The following is an 18087-nucleotide window of genomic DNA, read 5'->3' as shown; positions in this document are numbered from 1 at the left end:
CGTGGGTAAGATTGAGTGGCAGAATAAGGTGATTCCCGGAGAAAGAAAATACAAGCTTTCTGCGTCCACTATGTTGATATGTTTAAGGGGAGTTTGAAAAGACATGTAGTTTGCACCAGAGTTTTATCATATTTTTCTGCTTCATGCCTACATTTGCCAGGAATAGAACAGCTTTCTCATTCTCAACCTAAATTTGAGCAGTCAAAAATGTTGTCACATTTAAGTATGTTTCACATAAAATCTAGTTCAAATGCTTATCCTAATGTAAAAAAAAATAATAAGACAATTTGTATTTAAAAGAACTCCTTGTAAGACAAGAGGGAAAGCTCTGCTGTGTTCTTTGATTGTTAGGTGATACAATTCTTATCTACATATATGTCTGAGCTTTTTAAATTCTGTGACAATGCACATGAAGAAAAAGACATAATTTTGTTATCAGATTGCTGAGCAGTGGCTGTGAAGTTCATTCACTGTAGTTGCTGTTGACTTGTATCTTGAGTGCATCGACATTTTAAATTCTACAGGGAATGAAATAAGTTGTTGGGTTTTTTTTCCTATGCAGTAACAGAAATGTTGGTGAACGTTTTAAGCATTTGCTCTGATGATGAACTGATGACAGAGGGAGAAGATCAATTTGACGGTAGGGATTACTTTAAGATATGTGAATCTTTTTAATGGTAATAACCTGGGAAACAGTATTTGAATTAGAGTGGTGTAACAGTACATGGAATTTGAAGAAAATTGTCTTCAGATTTTTCTCTAGGTAATGACACTTGGGGGGACAGAGAAAGGAATTGTGGTTTTGTGTTTGTGACCAAGAAGCAGTAATGGAATCCTTCGCAAATATTCATATCTGACTTCTGTTTAAAACTGATACTTTTTCTGGAAAAACCTCATCATTTCTTGGTACTTCAAAATTGAAACATACTAAACTGACTTTGCTCTTATATATCTACTATAAGATATTAAATGTTGTAGTGATTGCTCTTCAGAGAAGAGTTGATATAGTATTTCTTGTGATAAAGTACTGTGCAGAAGATATGAAATACAAGTGTAACTCTTGGTGTTCGTGTTTGAAGCATAAAAGTTAGGAAAGCTTTCATATGTACTTTGTATAACGTGTTTATGTAATGAATTATGACATCTTTTTGTCTTTAATCCTGTGATACAGTAGATTATTGAGATATTTGTAGCACGGTGACACAGACCTAGCACATCACACTTTGTTCTGTTGGTTTTTTACAGTAGTGCTTAATGCCACAGCTAAAAGTTTCTCAGACTTGGTTCATTTTATCCAATAACAGAACTGATTTGGTGGCTTGATTGGTGGTTAGGGAGGAGGAAGAAAAGTTTCAGCAACCTTTGAGGAGCACTAAAGATCATTTATGAAGATCCTAGAGATATGACCCCATTTTTCATGTCTGATAATTGTTAGTAGCAGAAATAGTGTTCTGCCAAGCAGCTGTGTGTTTTAGGTTGGAATGCATTGGTTATGAGGCACTGGAACTTTGCAGCCTTTTAGATTGTCGCCAGGAATGAGAAAACTTAGAAGTAGTCTCAGATGTGATCCTGCAAACTGTTGATGTATGTTTTCATTCAGGTAATCATACTGAATTGAGCATAAAGCAACTTACACCAAACACTTGCAGTGCAGGGTTTGGCGGTATTCTGGGATGGTGGGGTTTAGGTTGTCTGATGTAAGTGCGGTCATCAGTTGATTGTGTATGCTCTGTCTTTAGTATAATAGCTGCAGTTTCCTAATTTGAATTAATTATTTTATTCTTCTGTCTCATTTAACAATTTCTTTGCTTGATACATCTCTTAATGCCACCTAGATACTGTCTATGCTTTATCTTTCTATGTGAATACATTTTTTTTTTTTTACTGTTGACTTTCAAGCTTTCGCTTGTTTATTGTCAAATTTTAAAATACACTCGACAATTCCACTTCTTGTTCTATGAATGCATTTTTAAGTGTTGCAATTTCCCATTTTATTTTTCTCACATTTCTTCTCCATTCCTCCTTTATTACCACTGCCAAGTTGAATATCTTTATTTTATTTGTCTCACTTACCTTTTTCTCCATCGTTCACTTCCTTTTTTTCTGGACTCTCCATCTGAAGAGCGACTCATATATGGCAATAAAAAAGGTACAGACCAGACAGAGTAGGAATGTTTTGAAATATGACTTTGTAGAACCTGTAGTATAAGTATTAATGCGGAAAATACCTTTCTGTTGAGAGACCTATGTAGCATTTTATTATTATTACCCATTTCAATGGGATTTTTATAAAGGCTTATGTATTATGTTATCAGAAGTCATATTCCAAGACATCTGTCTTTCTGTGCATGAATTTTTTTCCTCCTTTCTTCCATTCCTTTTTTGTAGAATTTCATTCTTTGACCTGTTTCTAAAATTTTATCTTTGGTCCTGCATGTGTAGGGAGTGTTCAGTTGTCTGTCTTGCTCTTTAATAATTTTATGGTGACCTTTTTTTTAAGATTGTGCATGGAATATGTTTATACAAATGTTCCAAAACCCGGTTGGTATAGTACTTCTAGTTTCCTTCACCCGAGATGTCAAAAAGGTACTCTTTGATTGTATGTGTGGTTTTAAAGACGGCTGGATCCAAAATGTAAAAAGAAGCCTATTAACTTAGATTCATGGTCTGTCGCCTATTTTTCATAATTTTCAGGGTAGATTATTCTGTGCAGAAAAATTCTTCTGACCATTAATTACCTAATAATCCATTTGCTCTCTGCGTAAATCTGTCACTTCTAGAGGATGATTCTGATACTGGGGAATGCATTAGACTATACAGATGTTTCCAAAGGGTACATGAATTCTTTGGAATGTAATAGTATGAGTGCCTCAGAGTTTTTCTTGTGCAGACATTGAGAATGGAGAATGGGAGAGTTCTTTGTCCTGTGGTCTCTGAATCAGGGTGTGGTGGAGACATTCTTCTGCAGGCAGATGCTGCCTTGCTATCCCCTCTCTGAACTCACTAGGATTTGGTGGCCACATTAGTGCAGTGCTGCAGCATGGAGTAACATGTGCCGCCTTTTGGCTTGGTTGCGTGGCTGCTGGAGGACTGGGACAATGAAAGGTTATGGTAAAAAAAAAAACCAAAACCAAACAAACTACAGCGAACAATCCTTTCTCCTTTTAAGGCACAGGGACCTTCCAGAGGTGAGCAGTATCACTGCCTGAAGGCTTTCCAGCCTGCGTCTTACAACTCTGCAGCAGGATAGCCTTCAAAGTGGTGTGGGTGGGAGGTCACTTAGCCACAGCCTTTTCGATAAGAAAGCGTCCCCTCCTCCTTCTAGATCCTCAAGCTGTTACTTAATAGGGTTCAAAGAGATAAAGTGGAAAATTCTGGAACTCTAAAAAATAAAAATTTAAAATTTAAAATAAAGTATTTTCAGTAGAAATGTAATGTTTCAGCCTACCCTACTTAAAGTCTTTCATGAGCATTCTGTCTCTTTATTATTATTTTTGGTTTGGTGTCTGCACTTTATTGAAGTTGTTCCTTTGTCTAAAAAAGCTTTACTTGGTAGTTCCTGGCTTTTTCATTACGTTTAAATGGATTGGCAGATGTTTGTTATACCCTGAGATACTTCCATTGTGTTCATGTAAAAGTTGTCTCTTGCTCGCTTTTTCCTTTGTCACTTCTATACATTTTCCTTGCTGTGTGGTTTTGTTGTTTGCCCCTCTATGCCTTACCTTTCTTATTTGATTTGGTTTGGTGTCGGGGTGGGAAGTCTGCCTGCCGTTGTGCAACAGAAGGCCTTGCGTTCCTGTAGCCGTGGTCTGGAAAGGGTGTCTGCTGTGCTAGAGTGAACGCACTCTCACGTGGAAGCTAAAGGCTAGTGAGCAGAGATGAGAAAAGGCTTTTGCCACCACTGCTGTTTTTGAACGCAGGTGGACAGATCTGTGGCTGTGCAGCTTTCCTTTGCCTGCTTCCATGATCCTCTCTTCTACATTCCTGCAAATTCCAGCTTTTTAATGAGTACTTCTCTCCAAGGGTTGAAGAACAGTGATCTGTGGAAGATCTGGAGTACCTAACAGAGTTGTCTGGATTTGTTCACTTTCTGACCCTTGTGGCTGAATTCAAAGTAGGACTGAGTTACTCTTAGCTCGGTGATTAATACTCCCCCTTCCCCGGTGGCTGAGGAGGAGTCAGGGTTTGAGGTTTGAGATCTCCTTATCTACATGTACTGTTCTAGTGGTATTGAGGAGTCGACAAAAAGAAAGGCCCATGAAGGGAAGGACAACTTTTAGGCATTGAAACAAACCAGCAACACCTACTGCTGGAAGAGAAGCTTCCATTTTTATAACATCAAGGCAAGCAAAGGCATCTCTCTTTCCTAGTCACAAACCTCCTGTCAGGGCTTTATCTTCACTTTTGTCTGTCATGAACAGTCTCTCTCTGCTGTCTGGAATATGCAGTATTTACTCCAGATCAATTTCTGCAAGTGGTGGAGTCCTAAGATGATAGGGAACGTGCTCTGGGTGGTAAGGGAGAGCACAGTGCAATTTGATGACATTTATTTTGTGAGTTGTGTTGGAGTGTGTTTTGCCAAGTTGGCATAAAAACGAGCAGACAAACTATTGTTTTCTCTCGGACAGCTGTGTAAGAACTAGCAACAAGTCTTTATTTTTTGTGGTATCTCTTTGACTTCTGTATTCAGCTGCATGCCTACCTCTTAATATACACAGATGTCAGTGAAGAATTTCAAGTGTGACATTTAGGCAAATGAATTATGATAGTTACTACACAGCAGTGGCAGCAATTTAGATGCTTGCTAGCTTTAGATTATTCACAGTGATTTCCTAAACTTTTGTTTGTGTGTTCTGTGGACACAGAGACAATGGTGGTTTTGGTGGCATTCTAAAGCATTAATTCTATGACTTTGGGCTGTTAAGTGCTTGGGTGCTGGCCTCATGTGAAGAGGACTGACCTTACAGTTGTGTTGAATTTGATGCACTTTAAAATGGTGAACCTGTAAATACTCATGAGCTTGAGACTCTCTCTTATTCCATTGAAAGTAGGTACAGCTGCTGCTCGGAAAGAAATTATCAGGAACAAAATCCGTGCAATTGGCAAGATGGCAAGAGTCTTCTCTGTTCTCAGGTATTTACATGAGTTCTGCTTTCCTAAAACCCCTCTTATTATGTACATTAGGAAAACATGTCTGTTCCAGGATAATGGATGCCACACATTTTTCAGGGAGATCCTCATGCATCAGAATCTTTTTTGGCATTTGATGCACCCTATTGGTGTTGATATGTTTGGTTAAAGGATATTTTTAGGTTATGTTTTGAGAAATGTTTCAAGAAATTAGAGAACATGATCTTTAGTTTGCACATTATTTGTGCAGCTGTTAACTGTGTGTGTTGGAAAGACAATACCAAAATAGAGAAATTGAAATCAGAGGTGTAACGGAGGAGGTCAGGAGCTCAGAAAATCTCTGGCATACCAGAGAGCTGAGGACCAGGCTGGGGCTTTTTTCAGGTTTTTGTTTGCTTGCTTTCGGCTTTTAAAAAATACCATTTTCTTGTACCTGTCTAGACCTGGAGATTTCATGATCATGTTTACCCAAAATGTAGTTTTCCACAGACCATAATTGTTCGAATAGAGATATGTTTTTCAAGTTGGTATTTCCTGAAGCGTAGACACTTTGGACAAAATTGTGGGTTGTTTTATGGCACTGATATACATTTAGTACCTCATGAGGCATTCGGTGCTAATTTCACATGCAGGCTCATTAGCTTTGAATAATTGCTCATAATTTGGTTCAGAAGTAATCAGTGCTTATAACTCCTGGGCAAAGGAAAGCCTGGTATGGAACAGAAATATTTTCCCCTTTCTAGTTTTTTGAATTTGAATTTGCATTCAGTCTTGACACGCATAAGCACAGCAAAAATAGGCTCTCCCTCTCCCCATCCCTTATTTTACTTTAATCCAAGTCTTCACTAGTGGATATTTAAGGCTTTCTTGTGTTTGTTTTTCCCACCAGGGAGGAGAGTGAAAGTGTGCTGACACTCAAGGGCTTGACTCCCACTGGAATGTTACCTAGTGGAGTGTTGGCTGGAGGACGGCAGACCCTGCAAAGTGGTAATGATGTTATGCAACTTGCTGTGCCTCAAATGGACTGGGGCACATCTCACTCTTTTGCTAACACCACACATAATGCATGCAGGGAATTTCTTATGCTTTTCAGTTCTTGTCTTAGCGGCTGATACAAGCATAGTGTTATGTGTTAATCAGGCAATGTGAAATGGATACTTAACCAGGGTATAAAACTAAAAGCAAATGAGGTCAGCGGTGTCAGGCCACGTGTTACAGACTTTGAACTTCCTTAGTTTATGGTTTTTCAGGTGGTGCAGATGCCTGGAGTGACCTTATAGATCTGATATTGAGGCATTTGATCATTACAGACACAAAAATGGCAATGAAATTTTGCATCATTACTCATCTGCTTTCCATTTAAAAGGTTTTATTATAGATGTGTTAGTATTTTCATTGACAGTGTCAAATACTTGTTGAGATTAATATTAACAAACAGCTACAGGCTGCAGAGTTCCATACTGCGCTCCATTGATAGTTTGAAATGTGCTGCGTTTTGTACCCTGGTAATTAATGCCAAAGTTTGTTCTCTATGTTGTTTGTCAAATGTTCTATGTATAATTGACCTCCCTGAACTGTCCTTGTAACATGCTGTTTCCTTCCTCTGCAGATGTAGCTGCTTTCTTAGATCTGTCTGTCTCTCTCTAGGTATAGATGTATGTCTGTATAAGTGTTAAAATTAAACCACTACCCCAGACACTTGTCTGTCTCTTGATGTAGAAGCAATGTTGTAGCACCTTGTTTTTGAGGTTTGCTGCATTTGCTGCTGCACATTGTCTGTGCATTTTGAACAATAATGTACTTGAAAAATATTCAATAATTGTTATAAAATCAGTTGAGAATAAAGGGATTGAATTTAAAACTTGTAAATAAATCAAAATAAAAGGGTGTTATTAAGTGTGCCTATATTTTTTTTGCATGAAAATAAAAAGAACTCTATGCAAAATATACCTGTAATCTGGCTCATTGAATATTTTGTAAAAGGCTTTTCTTCTTTTTTTAGTTTGTTGAATCATTGGATCATAGTTTTTCACAAGGCCTGTAAATGATTAACTAGACTTAGGGAGAAGGCCGTGCGATTGTACTAGATGGATTAAAAGAATGCAGTCCAGGTTTCTGTTCAGAATGGTGGGTAACTGAAATATACCAGTCTGAAACTGGACTTCACATCAGCAGCACTCTCGACATGAATTATTTAAAGACCATTATTATTGGCCATCTTCAGGCTTTACTAGAAAGTATAGAGCTGTCTTATGGGACCACTGGATTTTATAGCTGTTGAAAGATTGTGATATATGAATACCACTTTTTATGCAATCTTTTCCAAGAGTAGCTGCTTTTCTCATTTTGTGACTTAGTCTGTTTACTAGGATTTTTAAAATTTTCTATGTAGCTGTTTTTTGGTTTTTTTTCACTGCATTTTCTATTAAATTATCAAAGCTGTTTTATAATAGCTTTGAAACATAAATGTCACATTTTAAGTCATTTTTCAGTGGACATATAATGTCTACAAGTAAGTTTATATGTCCAGTGTGTGTATGTGATTGTTTTGTGAATGTCTATAACAAGAAATATGGTGTGTGTTTCCTGATCCATCCAACTATTCCAAAAGCATATGTTCTAGTTTTAATTTTCATTGTTTGATAAGGTACTTTATTATGCTTTTAAAAAGTGAGTCTGCATTCCTCTCACTCATTTAACAGATTTTTATCCATGTTGCATTAAAAATATCAGAGAGGATCAAACTGACTAGAAAATTTTTTTAACACAAAAAGTATGACTTTCTACCATTGCTGAAAACGTGAGACATTTGGAAAGCATGCAAAATGTGGTTTGGATTTTTGTGGGGGTGTGGTTTTTTTTCTTGACTAGAACTTTTGATGGCAATATTCCTTGATGCACTATGTTAATATATCCCATTTGTTTTAGTCATGTTGATTGTTTGAAATAACTCATGCCAACTGTTAGTTCTCCTTAAATTGCAGTAACTTCTTTTTACTGATAAGAATTTTATTGTTGCAGTCTTTAAAAAGTAGACATGTTAAATCGTTACGCTCAATTGCAAAGCTAGAAGTAAACCAGAAAAGTAAAATAAAACTTCCCCAACTGACACTTTTCTAAACCATCAAAATATCAATGAATTCCTATTCTTGGCAAAAACATGGTCACTAATAGTATAGTAGGATTTCTCACTACAAATAATTCATTACTTTTTGAAGTATATTGTACTATATTGATCAGTATACTGTAAATTGTTTAAACTACTCTAGATCAGAGAAAATTAAAGAACATAATATTTGGGGGGTGGGGGTTCTATTCTTGTATTTGCTTGAAGATTCACAAAACTGACTAGTATGTTTTCCAGGTTTCAGTCTTACAAGTGCTCATTTTTCAATGGCGCACTGAGAAAAAATGTAGTTGTGCTGGTTGCTGTTAATCCTGTGAGAAGCTCTGAAAGCTGTTAGAAATTGGAGTGTCTATCTACCATTCTCTAGAGAGCTGGGCTGAATTTTTTTTGTCAGGGCAAATATGTAGAGAAATCCATCGGTAAGTCACCATTTAGGCAATGCATATGCAATTTTTGCATGTATGCCTATTATGGTTGTTAATGTCAGTAATATATTCCATACCAGATCTTGGGAAGTACCACTACTATTTCAGGAACTCATGTAGCCGCAGCTACGATCTTTTGTGAGATACTGGCCATTTCCAGAGGAAAGAAGCTTGTTGGTGTTGATGAAAAGCAGAGGGCATCAAACACATCAGTCAGTCTAATGAACTCTGTGGGCAATGCTTGAACAGATTGTTAGTGCTGAACAGAACAGTCTGAGAAATACAAATTTTAACTGTAGTGAAAACGTTAAACAGAGGCAAGTCAGTTGAAAAAGCTAATTTGGGGGGGAAAAGTTAAAAACTACATCCTATGGAAGAGTCGGTATATGAATTGTTTTTTCCCCTAGAAATATATGGATATCCTTTTGAAAAACAAATACTAGGTTATTTTATTTTAAGTTAGCTCTAATGTACTAGGATAAAATAGATTTGGGGGAATTGTGGCCTTTGTATGTTTCTAAATTTTTTTAGAATGCAGATTTATGTTTTAAAATATTAATATTGCTTCCGTTATAGTAGCTGAAATATTAAAGACTGTGTTAAGTACTGTTCTTTAAAGTAGTATTTCCTAGTGACTTATTCTGTGAACTGAATCCAGCAACGTTATTTTCCAAATTGAGTCAACGTCTGTTAAAAAAATCTCCAATCACCTAGAGCCTCCTTCAGGAACATTCTAAACACAAGCCTAAGTTAAAACGTTGTAAGTACTTCCATGGGAATCAACTGAAGTAGCCAAACACTTCTCACCTCCCATTGCTGCCCTTGCAGTCAGAGGGGGTTTGGGTTTATGTTGACAGTTGGCAAAGATTTTGTATCAGAGCTGTCCCCTAAGTAAAGCAGGGGAAGAGCTGGAATCAAAGATGGAAATGCCATTGAACCCCGTTGCTTAAAAATTGCTCTGAAGGTGAGAATTTTCTGAGTGAAGACTTCAGGATTACCTGTTGCATTAGTGTGACAAAGGTTTTTTCATTTGAGGTTTATCAGGGTTTACAGAGAATATAGTTTCAATTCAGATGTACCTGCAAAAGACAATCCTGCAAATGACAAAAGACAAAATTGTTTTCCAAATTGAGTCTTTACAGAATGCATTTTTAAGTACTAGTATTTTCCAGTCAGTTTGGTCTTTTATGTCAAGTTGAAAATTCTTTTTTTCTTAACTGTGATGTAATATTTCAAGATCTTTTTTTGAATAATAGTACTACGAGTAGAATGGACTAGGAGTAAATTTTGAAAATTGTATTTATGACCAAACTACATAATTTACAGAGATAAATCAGTATCCGTGATCTTTTCAGGAAAAGATTGAAAACAAAGACTTCACAGGTAACAGGAAATGGTGGAAAGAGGTGGTTGTTTTATGTAGTTTTGTACTTCTATGGCAAATTGATTGTAGTATCAAAGTACATATTCGGTGACTTTCTAAAATAATTCCTAAACTAATTTATTTTTACAGTTTGAGAAAGTTTCTTTCCCTTGACGTAAACATAAATAACCATCCATTCAAGTGGCTTTTGGATTTAATTCAGGGATAGTCCTCGTCTCTATAGATAAAAGGGCAGGATATTTTTTTCTGGGTACTGTGGAATATGCAGTATGTAAAAGTTAAAATGCTGCATTACCTTTAAGTACTCCACATTATTGCAGTAGCACTTAGTGCAGATACCTCTTTTTCTTTATTTCTTTAGAGTCTCTCAGTGGAAATCATAATTTTCTGCCACAGTGTAGGCAGTTGATGCTTAACTACATAGTATAGGCAATGGAAATGTTGTGTCTGGTTTTTGTTGGATATGAAATGAGAAGTGATAAACTTCATTTGTTTTAAAGAAAGCCATATTTTTTTATATAGCCAGTTTTCCCAACATTTGCTTAAGTGCCCTGCTATGATTTTTGGTTTTAACAATATGTATCAGGCACTACACAAGTAGGTTAGTGCTACGTATGCTATTTTCTTGTTAACATTCCTGAAATTGTGGTATTAGAAACATGGCACACAATAGTGGAGATAAAAGTTATTACCACTATTGAAACTTGGCTCCCCTTTGGTCATGGATACAAAGTGGTTTCTTAAGCAAGTTTGCCCTGACAGAAGGTTATTTTGATATCCTGATAATCCTTCTGTTAAAGCTTTGACTTCTAGAGTTAAAATAATTGGAAAGTATCATACACCTGAGAAGTTATAGGAGATGCCATGGTTATTTGGTTGGAAAAACAACTAGTAAGCTAGATTATTTTTTTTTTCATGTTCCCATTAATTTACCCACCAAGACGATGTTAGTTTCAGACCACTTCGTGCTGCAGAGTGTATTGTTGATTCAACTAAATAATTTATGAGACTTTGTAAATATGACTTGCTAGATTTGCCTTTTAGGGTTCAGTTCTCAGAGATACCCATTTGATCTTAAAATCCAGTGAGATATTGAAGTGCCAGTTAAACTTCAGGGAGCTAAACGTAAAAATAATTTCTTATTGTTAGAACACGGCTAATGTTATTTTTGTAGCATCCTGCCTGATAATTTAATGAAGCTCACAAATGCATTTTAATATTCAGAAACAGTAGTCTCAAATAGACCTTTAATATTTTTTAAACTATACCACAACTTGAACATTGGATGAAATTATGAAATTTTCTGTTACTAAAAAAAACCAAACAACCCAACAAAAACCGCCTTCTAGAAATGTGCAGTCAGTAACTTTCAGTTGATAAAGTGTATTAGTTAAAATTCAGAAGTTTTGCTTAAACTTAAAAGCAACCCCCCAAAACCTTAATTATGATATTTAACTAAGCGTACTCTAATCTGGCGTAGCATTCTATATTAAATTGCTCATTGCCTTTTCTGCTATGCGATATTACACTCTTCATCTTTCTCATTCATTTTGCATGCATCTGCTCACTTCTGTACAGCCACTGTAGAGGCAATTGAGGCTGAAAAAGGTATGATCAGAGTCTTTGCCATTGGCAGAGATCTGTGGTGGCTGGGAGGGAACGCAAAAGTACTCTGTGTGGGTGTGTTTTACTTTCAACTTGCACAAGCAGAGATGAATCAACTGCATTGATTCATTCCTTTTACATGTAACATTCATTTCTGGCTTTAGGATGATGATTAATATTTTAGGGAAGTTCTTGGGGGTTTTGTTTTTGTTTTTTTTGTTTGTTTGTTTTTTTACAAAATATGCAGTAGGTTTTTGTATAATAGCATGTTGTGATAATGTGGTGTTGTCTTGAAGTCCTTACTATGGTAGTGTTTAGTGGTTTTTTTCTGCATTCAAGTGCAAGGTTTTGTTTGTGGGGAGGGCTTGTATTTGGAAGGAGGGTTGTTTATGCATGTCTTTTCTCATACAGCCTATTCTAATGGCTTTGAAGGTATTTTTTTTAAAACCTTCCATAACACATCTGCTAGTGCAAGATGTATAAATGTAATGGTTGTTTTCTATAGATTCTGAGCATAATTCATTGACAAAATTTATTTCCAGTATCTGTACCAGCCTGTCAGAATGAGGCACATTAAATTTCATGGATTATTAGTGCTTCTGTGCTGAATAAGTTGTATATATGCCCTTTGATAGTGGTATTGAGCAAAATTCCATCAAATTACTTGGCATTTTGGGTATTCAACTTCAGATTGTTGTGTTTTCAGAGAGACTTCAGTTTCCTCTTGCTCAATATTCAATGAAGTGAATGACAGCGTAGCTGTTGAGAGCTGCCTATGGAGTTCGTCAGATTTGGTCACAAAGCACCGTTTAATGAGTGTATTCTTTGTTTTTTAATTAAGGAAGTCAGACCTCAAAAAATATAAGCAAGGGCCATATTTTTCACACACACATACAACGTCCCTTTGTTGTGAGTGGAAAGCTGTACTTAAATCTTCACGGAATTATTTAATCCCAAAGACTTTGCTCTTATCGTGTGGTCAGCCATTTTCAGGTGTAAATTTGAATACAGACCTCATTCATTAAAATAATCTGTAGCAAAATAATACCTATTTTCTATAGTTATTTTAAATACGTTTGTATTTAAACGATACCATTGTTTAACCCCAGTGCTAACTCGGTGATTGTGGTTGTGTCCATTTCCATCATCCACACGAGTAGCACAGAATGTGAACCACATCCTGCAGTTTTGCCTGCATGAAAACTGCAGGATTAGGCCACGATGTGAATCTACTATGACTTTTGTAGCCCTTTGCTGCTTTGCCTCCACTCCACTTGCTCTGCTGCTGAGATCTTACTGACATTCCACCAGAGAGAAGGGGGATGCTAAGATCAGCCTGGCGCCCTGGGCAGCGAAAGCCGTTGCTGTTGTAGCTGGCCACGCCAGGGACCCGCAGAAGCAATCAAGTGGGCTTAAACCCCTTGATTCCTACTTGCAGAATATTTGCCATACTTTGTTCTTTTTGTAACAAACTGAAGTCAGGATTGCCATTGAACATGTCAGGAAAGCAGGTTAGATAAGCTTTTACTAATACAGATGCGGAGCCATAAGTTTCTTTGGCTGATTTCTTACCTGTTTTTAAACATCATTTGTTAGAAAAAGTAAATGCTTTCAACTTATTTTTCCATTACTGACATATCAAATTTGCATTTTGTTAAGCAATACGAGGATTCTCTCCGCAACATAAAATCTGCAGTTTTGAAGAAGCAAAAGGTTTGGATAGGATCAATGAGAGAATGCCACCAAGGAAAGATGCTCTTCAGCAAGATGGTATTAATACTATAAACAACACAAATGCCAATGGAAATAATGGAACTGGCAACAACAATGCACAGTGACCACGTCGGCTTCTGGTTTACTCACTCTTGTCTTGCCTGAGAATTCCTAGATTACTGCTCTTTGATGTGACATCCGATGGGATAGCTGGGGGGTTCGCTCGAAGGGACTGCTTAAGAGGAGGTGGAGAGCCCTCTGATTTGATCCCACTGAAGACAGACCATCATGCTTTTGAGACAACAACCCCTCTCTTTGCGTGGTGACCTGGCCTCCTAGGAACATGCCTCGCCCGTTTATGCAACGTCCACCACTGGCTTCAGAAGCTTCAGAAGAGATCTGGGGAAAGAATTGGGCTGTTGTCAATAAAGCACACCTAGACTAGCATCTTGCGCTTATCGTTGTCGACACTTTTAAGTTTACAAATGGGATTTTTCTTTCAGTAGAGATAGTTTTTGTTCATTTGTTTTAAATCAGACTTTCAAATCCAACCCTAAGAACTAATTATTTATTAATGGACATTGGTTTCATGAAATGTCTTTAAAACGATAGATTAGAATGGTCTTAAAATATCTGAGGCTGCAAAAACTGTATTTTAAATAGACAGAAAAAATGCCAAAAAAAAATCTCCGTTGGTCATTCTGTAAAATGCTGACCTCAGGTTTACTCCTTCAATGTTGCTAATTCTATATTGTATTCACTGTATTTTTTAGTTACAGCTTACCGGAAGATTTCTATGTAGGAATGTTTATTACTTGAACACAGATTTTAAAAAAAATATTTAATTTAGAAACTTTTTTGCCCGCCTTTTTCAAGACTCTTCCCCACCTTGAATTTAAAAAAAAAAATTATATATACTAATTTTAAAAGTAAGAAAAATATGGAAGTGTTAGTTTTAAGGTACTTTTAATTGAACTTTGTACATTGTTTAAGTAAATTCTGATTCATATCAAGTCTGTAAAGCTTGGCATTGTATTTTGTGTATGCATGTTTCATTTTGCAAATATTTAATATATAGACCTATGATGTACATCTGTAGGTTACCTAGATGTTATGGGTACTTTTAGTTCATTGTGAATATTACGGTTGCAGAAATAGTTACTAATCACTGGGCTGAATAGCTGCAAGCTTTTTATCATTTTTAAATCTGTAAAGGAAACGAGCTGTGTGGGACGTACTTTCTGTTCAGGCAAAGCAGCACGTAAGCAATGGCTCTGTTCAACTGCTAAGGCATTAGTGAAAGTGTAAACTTGAGACTGCATGTATTTGGTATCTACAGGACTGCTTGGTTAAAATAAAAATTGAAGCCCTGTGCTAATTTGTTCACAAATACTGGCCTGCACTGACTGCCACTGTACTTTGTTATATATTTTGACATTTGCTACATGTCCTTCTCATCCCCTGGAACACAACTTGAAACTTAGGTCACTAGAGTTCATCTCCCTTTTTTTTTTTTTGTTTGCTATGAAGTACAATCTGTACATTCCCTTCAGTTGAAATTTTATGCATGTTCTGAACTATTCAAGTATTTTATAAACAGTAGCACACAATAAATTTTGTGCATGAGCTGCGGCTCCTACATTGTGTATTGGTTTTATTTGGCACACATAGGTCTAATCTGACCTTGAGAATTGTTCAGAAATACTCTTCAAAATTTAAGCTATTTAAAAAATAAACAGCCTAAAAGGTCAGATTTAACTTGCAGAGAACTGCTTTAACGTAAATGCTATTTAATTTAACTGTTAATTGCTGCTTCTTTTTTTGCATTTGAGTTCTCTTTCATAAATAAAATACCAAGATATTTTCTGTCCGCTGCACTGGACATCCATTGTTGGTTTGTACAAGCTTGTAAGAGCAGTGTTAGTTGATCTAGAAAGGCTGTTAAGTATTGCTATGCTTCATGTGTTGGTTTGAACTAAACATTCGGGATGCCAGTGTGTGTTGGGGCTGCTTTTTGAGCAGAAGGGGAGGACGGACTGTTTTGACAGCCAATAGAGATACTCAATTTAGTCCTTCTAGTGTATTGTTTTTAAAGTAAGGATGAGCTGCTGAATGGGATGAGCATTAAGATAAAAATAACCACACTCGAAATAGCAAACACGCTATTGCTAATGGAATTTTAATGTTTGATTTTACTTTGTTGCAGATGCATTCTAATTGGAAGCTCTTCTCAGAGTTTGAGTGCAGAAGATCAAGTTAAAAAATGGTAAGTTTGGTTTTGTTTCTCTTTTCTAGCACCCCCATACTAGTGAGCTGAATAGTCTGTGTATGATGTGCTAGAGCAGAACAAACACGTGGTGAACATTATGATGGTCCCTTCCTCCTTGTAAGCACCAGTGGAAGATTTCTCAGCCTCACAAGATGGTCTTTTTCATGATCTGATGCTCAGGTCTTAGTTGTGATCAGTACTCGGACTAGCTGGAGAAAATACAGATTCAGCTTTTTTTCTGGAGAGGCCTCGCTGTACTTGGAGAGAGCTGGTTCTGGTACTTGTCTGTCAGTACGTGCCCAGCTGCAGTGATAATTGCTTCCTTGAAGATTCCCCTGCAGGATTCCTTGTCTGTAGCAGCTTTTGTCAGATGTGAGGGCAGATGTGCAACAAAGAAAAACTTCTTGGGCGGTTGTGGACCTGGTTTCTGTTCTCATGCTGTGTCTTCTGTCAGCCTGTAAGCAAGGAGTCGGGTAACAGGATTATGTCTGGGGGTGTTCTGTGTTTAGAATGGAGGTGCTCATTTTTTACTGCTGTGTTTCTGAAAGGTCAAGTCTGGAGCTGCCTCTAATTCTTGCATTGTTTGGGAGAAGAAATTATATCCTCCCGCCCAGAAAACTGTAAGTAGTTTGTATTGCTTGTTTGCTGCTTTCAAGGACTTAAGGAAGGGGGGGAAAAACAGTCTGTTGTCTGCCTGTCCTTGGGTAGGCGGGGAGAATGCTTGGAAACAACTCTGCCAGCTGAAGGATGGAGGTAGCAAAAGCTGTGAGAGGGGTGGTGGGTTTGTGGTCTGAGCTGGAGCAGGCAGTGCCTGAATAAGGGGTTTGGAGCTTATTTAGAGCAGGGACTTTAGTTGTTGGGAAACTTGCTGCTGCCTGGCGAGGTGATCAGGGCCGGCCAACCTTGCTTATTGAGCCTGAGCCTACCTGTATTTATTTAGTTGGTGGTGCACACACAGCTTCACCACCTGACGTCATTTACAGTGTTAAATGGCAGCTTTCCTTTCAAATCTTATCAGATTCCAGTTGTGAAATGGGAAAGTGAAATGGGGCTGTTTTTCTCTTAGAGGCAGATCCCTTCTGGTTTGAGTCTGAACACTTTTTGAGAATGGTTTCATAAACTGCTTTCTTTTCTGAACGTCATTGTTACATAGAAACAAAAGCTTTTTCAGAGGCAGCAGACACAGTATCTGCTCACACTTTCCTATTCTTGCTACAATTTCATTATCAGTTATTAAATTCTTGTTGCCCATTTAACAATTCTTTGTTAGTAGCACATAATGAAAATAACCTTTTGCCATAAAACAGATGAGTATCGCTAGGACAAAGTACCCTGTTCATCTATTCTTTTTCTTGTAGCAGTAGTGTGTGAGAGCCTGCCTGAATCAGCATCTGCATTGAATAGGAGTGAAGTGGTGGAGGTGTTCTAGTCATGTAAAAAGATGTAGATGGACTAAGATGCCAAGCCTCGATTATAAGGAAGTCTGCTCAGGATTAAAAAAAAAAAAAATGCTGATGAGAATCTTGGTCAGGCAAGGGGGTACCTGCATCAAGGGTGCCCCAAGTAATGCAGTAGGGAATGTCCAAATCAACTTCCGTCTGCTGTTTGTATTTGAAATAATTAATTTTAATCTGACCTGGGAATTTTAAACTGAACTGTATTTCTAAGTTCAATATCAGAAAAAGTTTAAAGTCTAAAGTCATATTTAGGTTGCAGAACATTGCTGTAAGTTGTTAAAACTTTTTTGGTATGGCATCCGTTATTGTTTTGCAAAAACCTTTATGTACGTGTTGTGTAAGAGTGGAATGTTTGCTGTGTTGTAATCAAGTCTACCAGCCCAAGATGATTTTATTTGAGGGATAATAGAAACAGAGTTTGCTGTTTGTGTGAGGCTGTCCTGGAATACAACCGTTATTTGCTGGAGTGTTGCTTAGAAATGGAGATGCATTGCCAGCTGCTGGACTTGAAGCTTCCGTTAAGTTTATGGCTGGGGACAGATTCACTGTGGCTTTCTAAAAACCCAAGCTGTTCTTTTTAAATCCTTTGAAGACATCCAAATTGTCATTTATCTTGTCTAGGTCCCAGTTGCTCTCTGTTTGCATTTACACATGTTCTATAAAGTTAGCATTTAGATGCTGGCTTTTTTTGTTGTTCAGTCATTCACTGTCTAAACCCCTTCTTTACAAGGAGATACTTCAAAATTAGATCCGAGACTATTTCTCCTTTCTGTTGCTGCCCTAAGCATAATGGTAACTCACGACTAATGGTAACTTATTTAAGAAATTAAATGGGGGAAACCGTCAGATTCTGCCAAGGTCCTTAAACTGTCAGTGTAATGTGACTTACACTGAGCTCTCACATGTTTTTCAACATTGCAGTGGAAGGACATTAAAAGGGGCGTGTAAAATGCTTTTACATCACAGCCTCGGGCTTT

General features: G+C 37.2%; 1 protein-coding gene across 11 annotated transcripts in view; it reads left to right on the top strand.

The window, feature by feature from the left end:
- The window catches only part of PPP3CB (protein phosphatase 3 catalytic subunit beta), a 45829-nt gene that overhangs the window by 23749 nt on the left and 3993 nt on the right, over positions 1–18087 (top strand). Inside the window, exons 11-16 of one of the 11 annotated variants that reach the window (XR_008450617.1) lie at positions 563–640; positions 2123–2149; positions 5049–5133; positions 6020–6117; positions 15591–15650; positions 16202–16273. Coding sequence is in view for 10 of the 11 variants with exons in the window: in XM_054070840.1 (XP_053926815.1) it covers positions 563–640; positions 2123–2149; positions 5049–5133; positions 6020–6117; positions 11645–11674; positions 13331–13509 (497 nt within the window). In the remaining variant the exon portion in view is untranslated. Of the gene's footprint in view, positions 1–562; positions 641–2122; positions 2150–5048; positions 5134–6019; positions 6118–11644; positions 11675–13330; positions 15559–15590; positions 15651–16201; positions 16274–18087 lie in introns of those variants that run through there. The other 10 variants (XM_054070840.1, XM_054070845.1, XM_054070843.1 and 7 more) reach the window with 10 other exon arrangements.

This window comes from Cuculus canorus, chromosome 7 (assembly GCF_017976375.1).
Source record: "Cuculus canorus isolate bCucCan1 chromosome 7, bCucCan1.pri, whole genome shotgun sequence".
Classification (NCBI taxonomy): Eukaryota; Metazoa; Chordata; class Aves; order Cuculiformes; family Cuculidae; genus Cuculus; species Cuculus canorus.
Note: the sequence above shows the minus strand (reverse complement) of the source record. Positions and strands in the feature narration are given on the sequence as shown.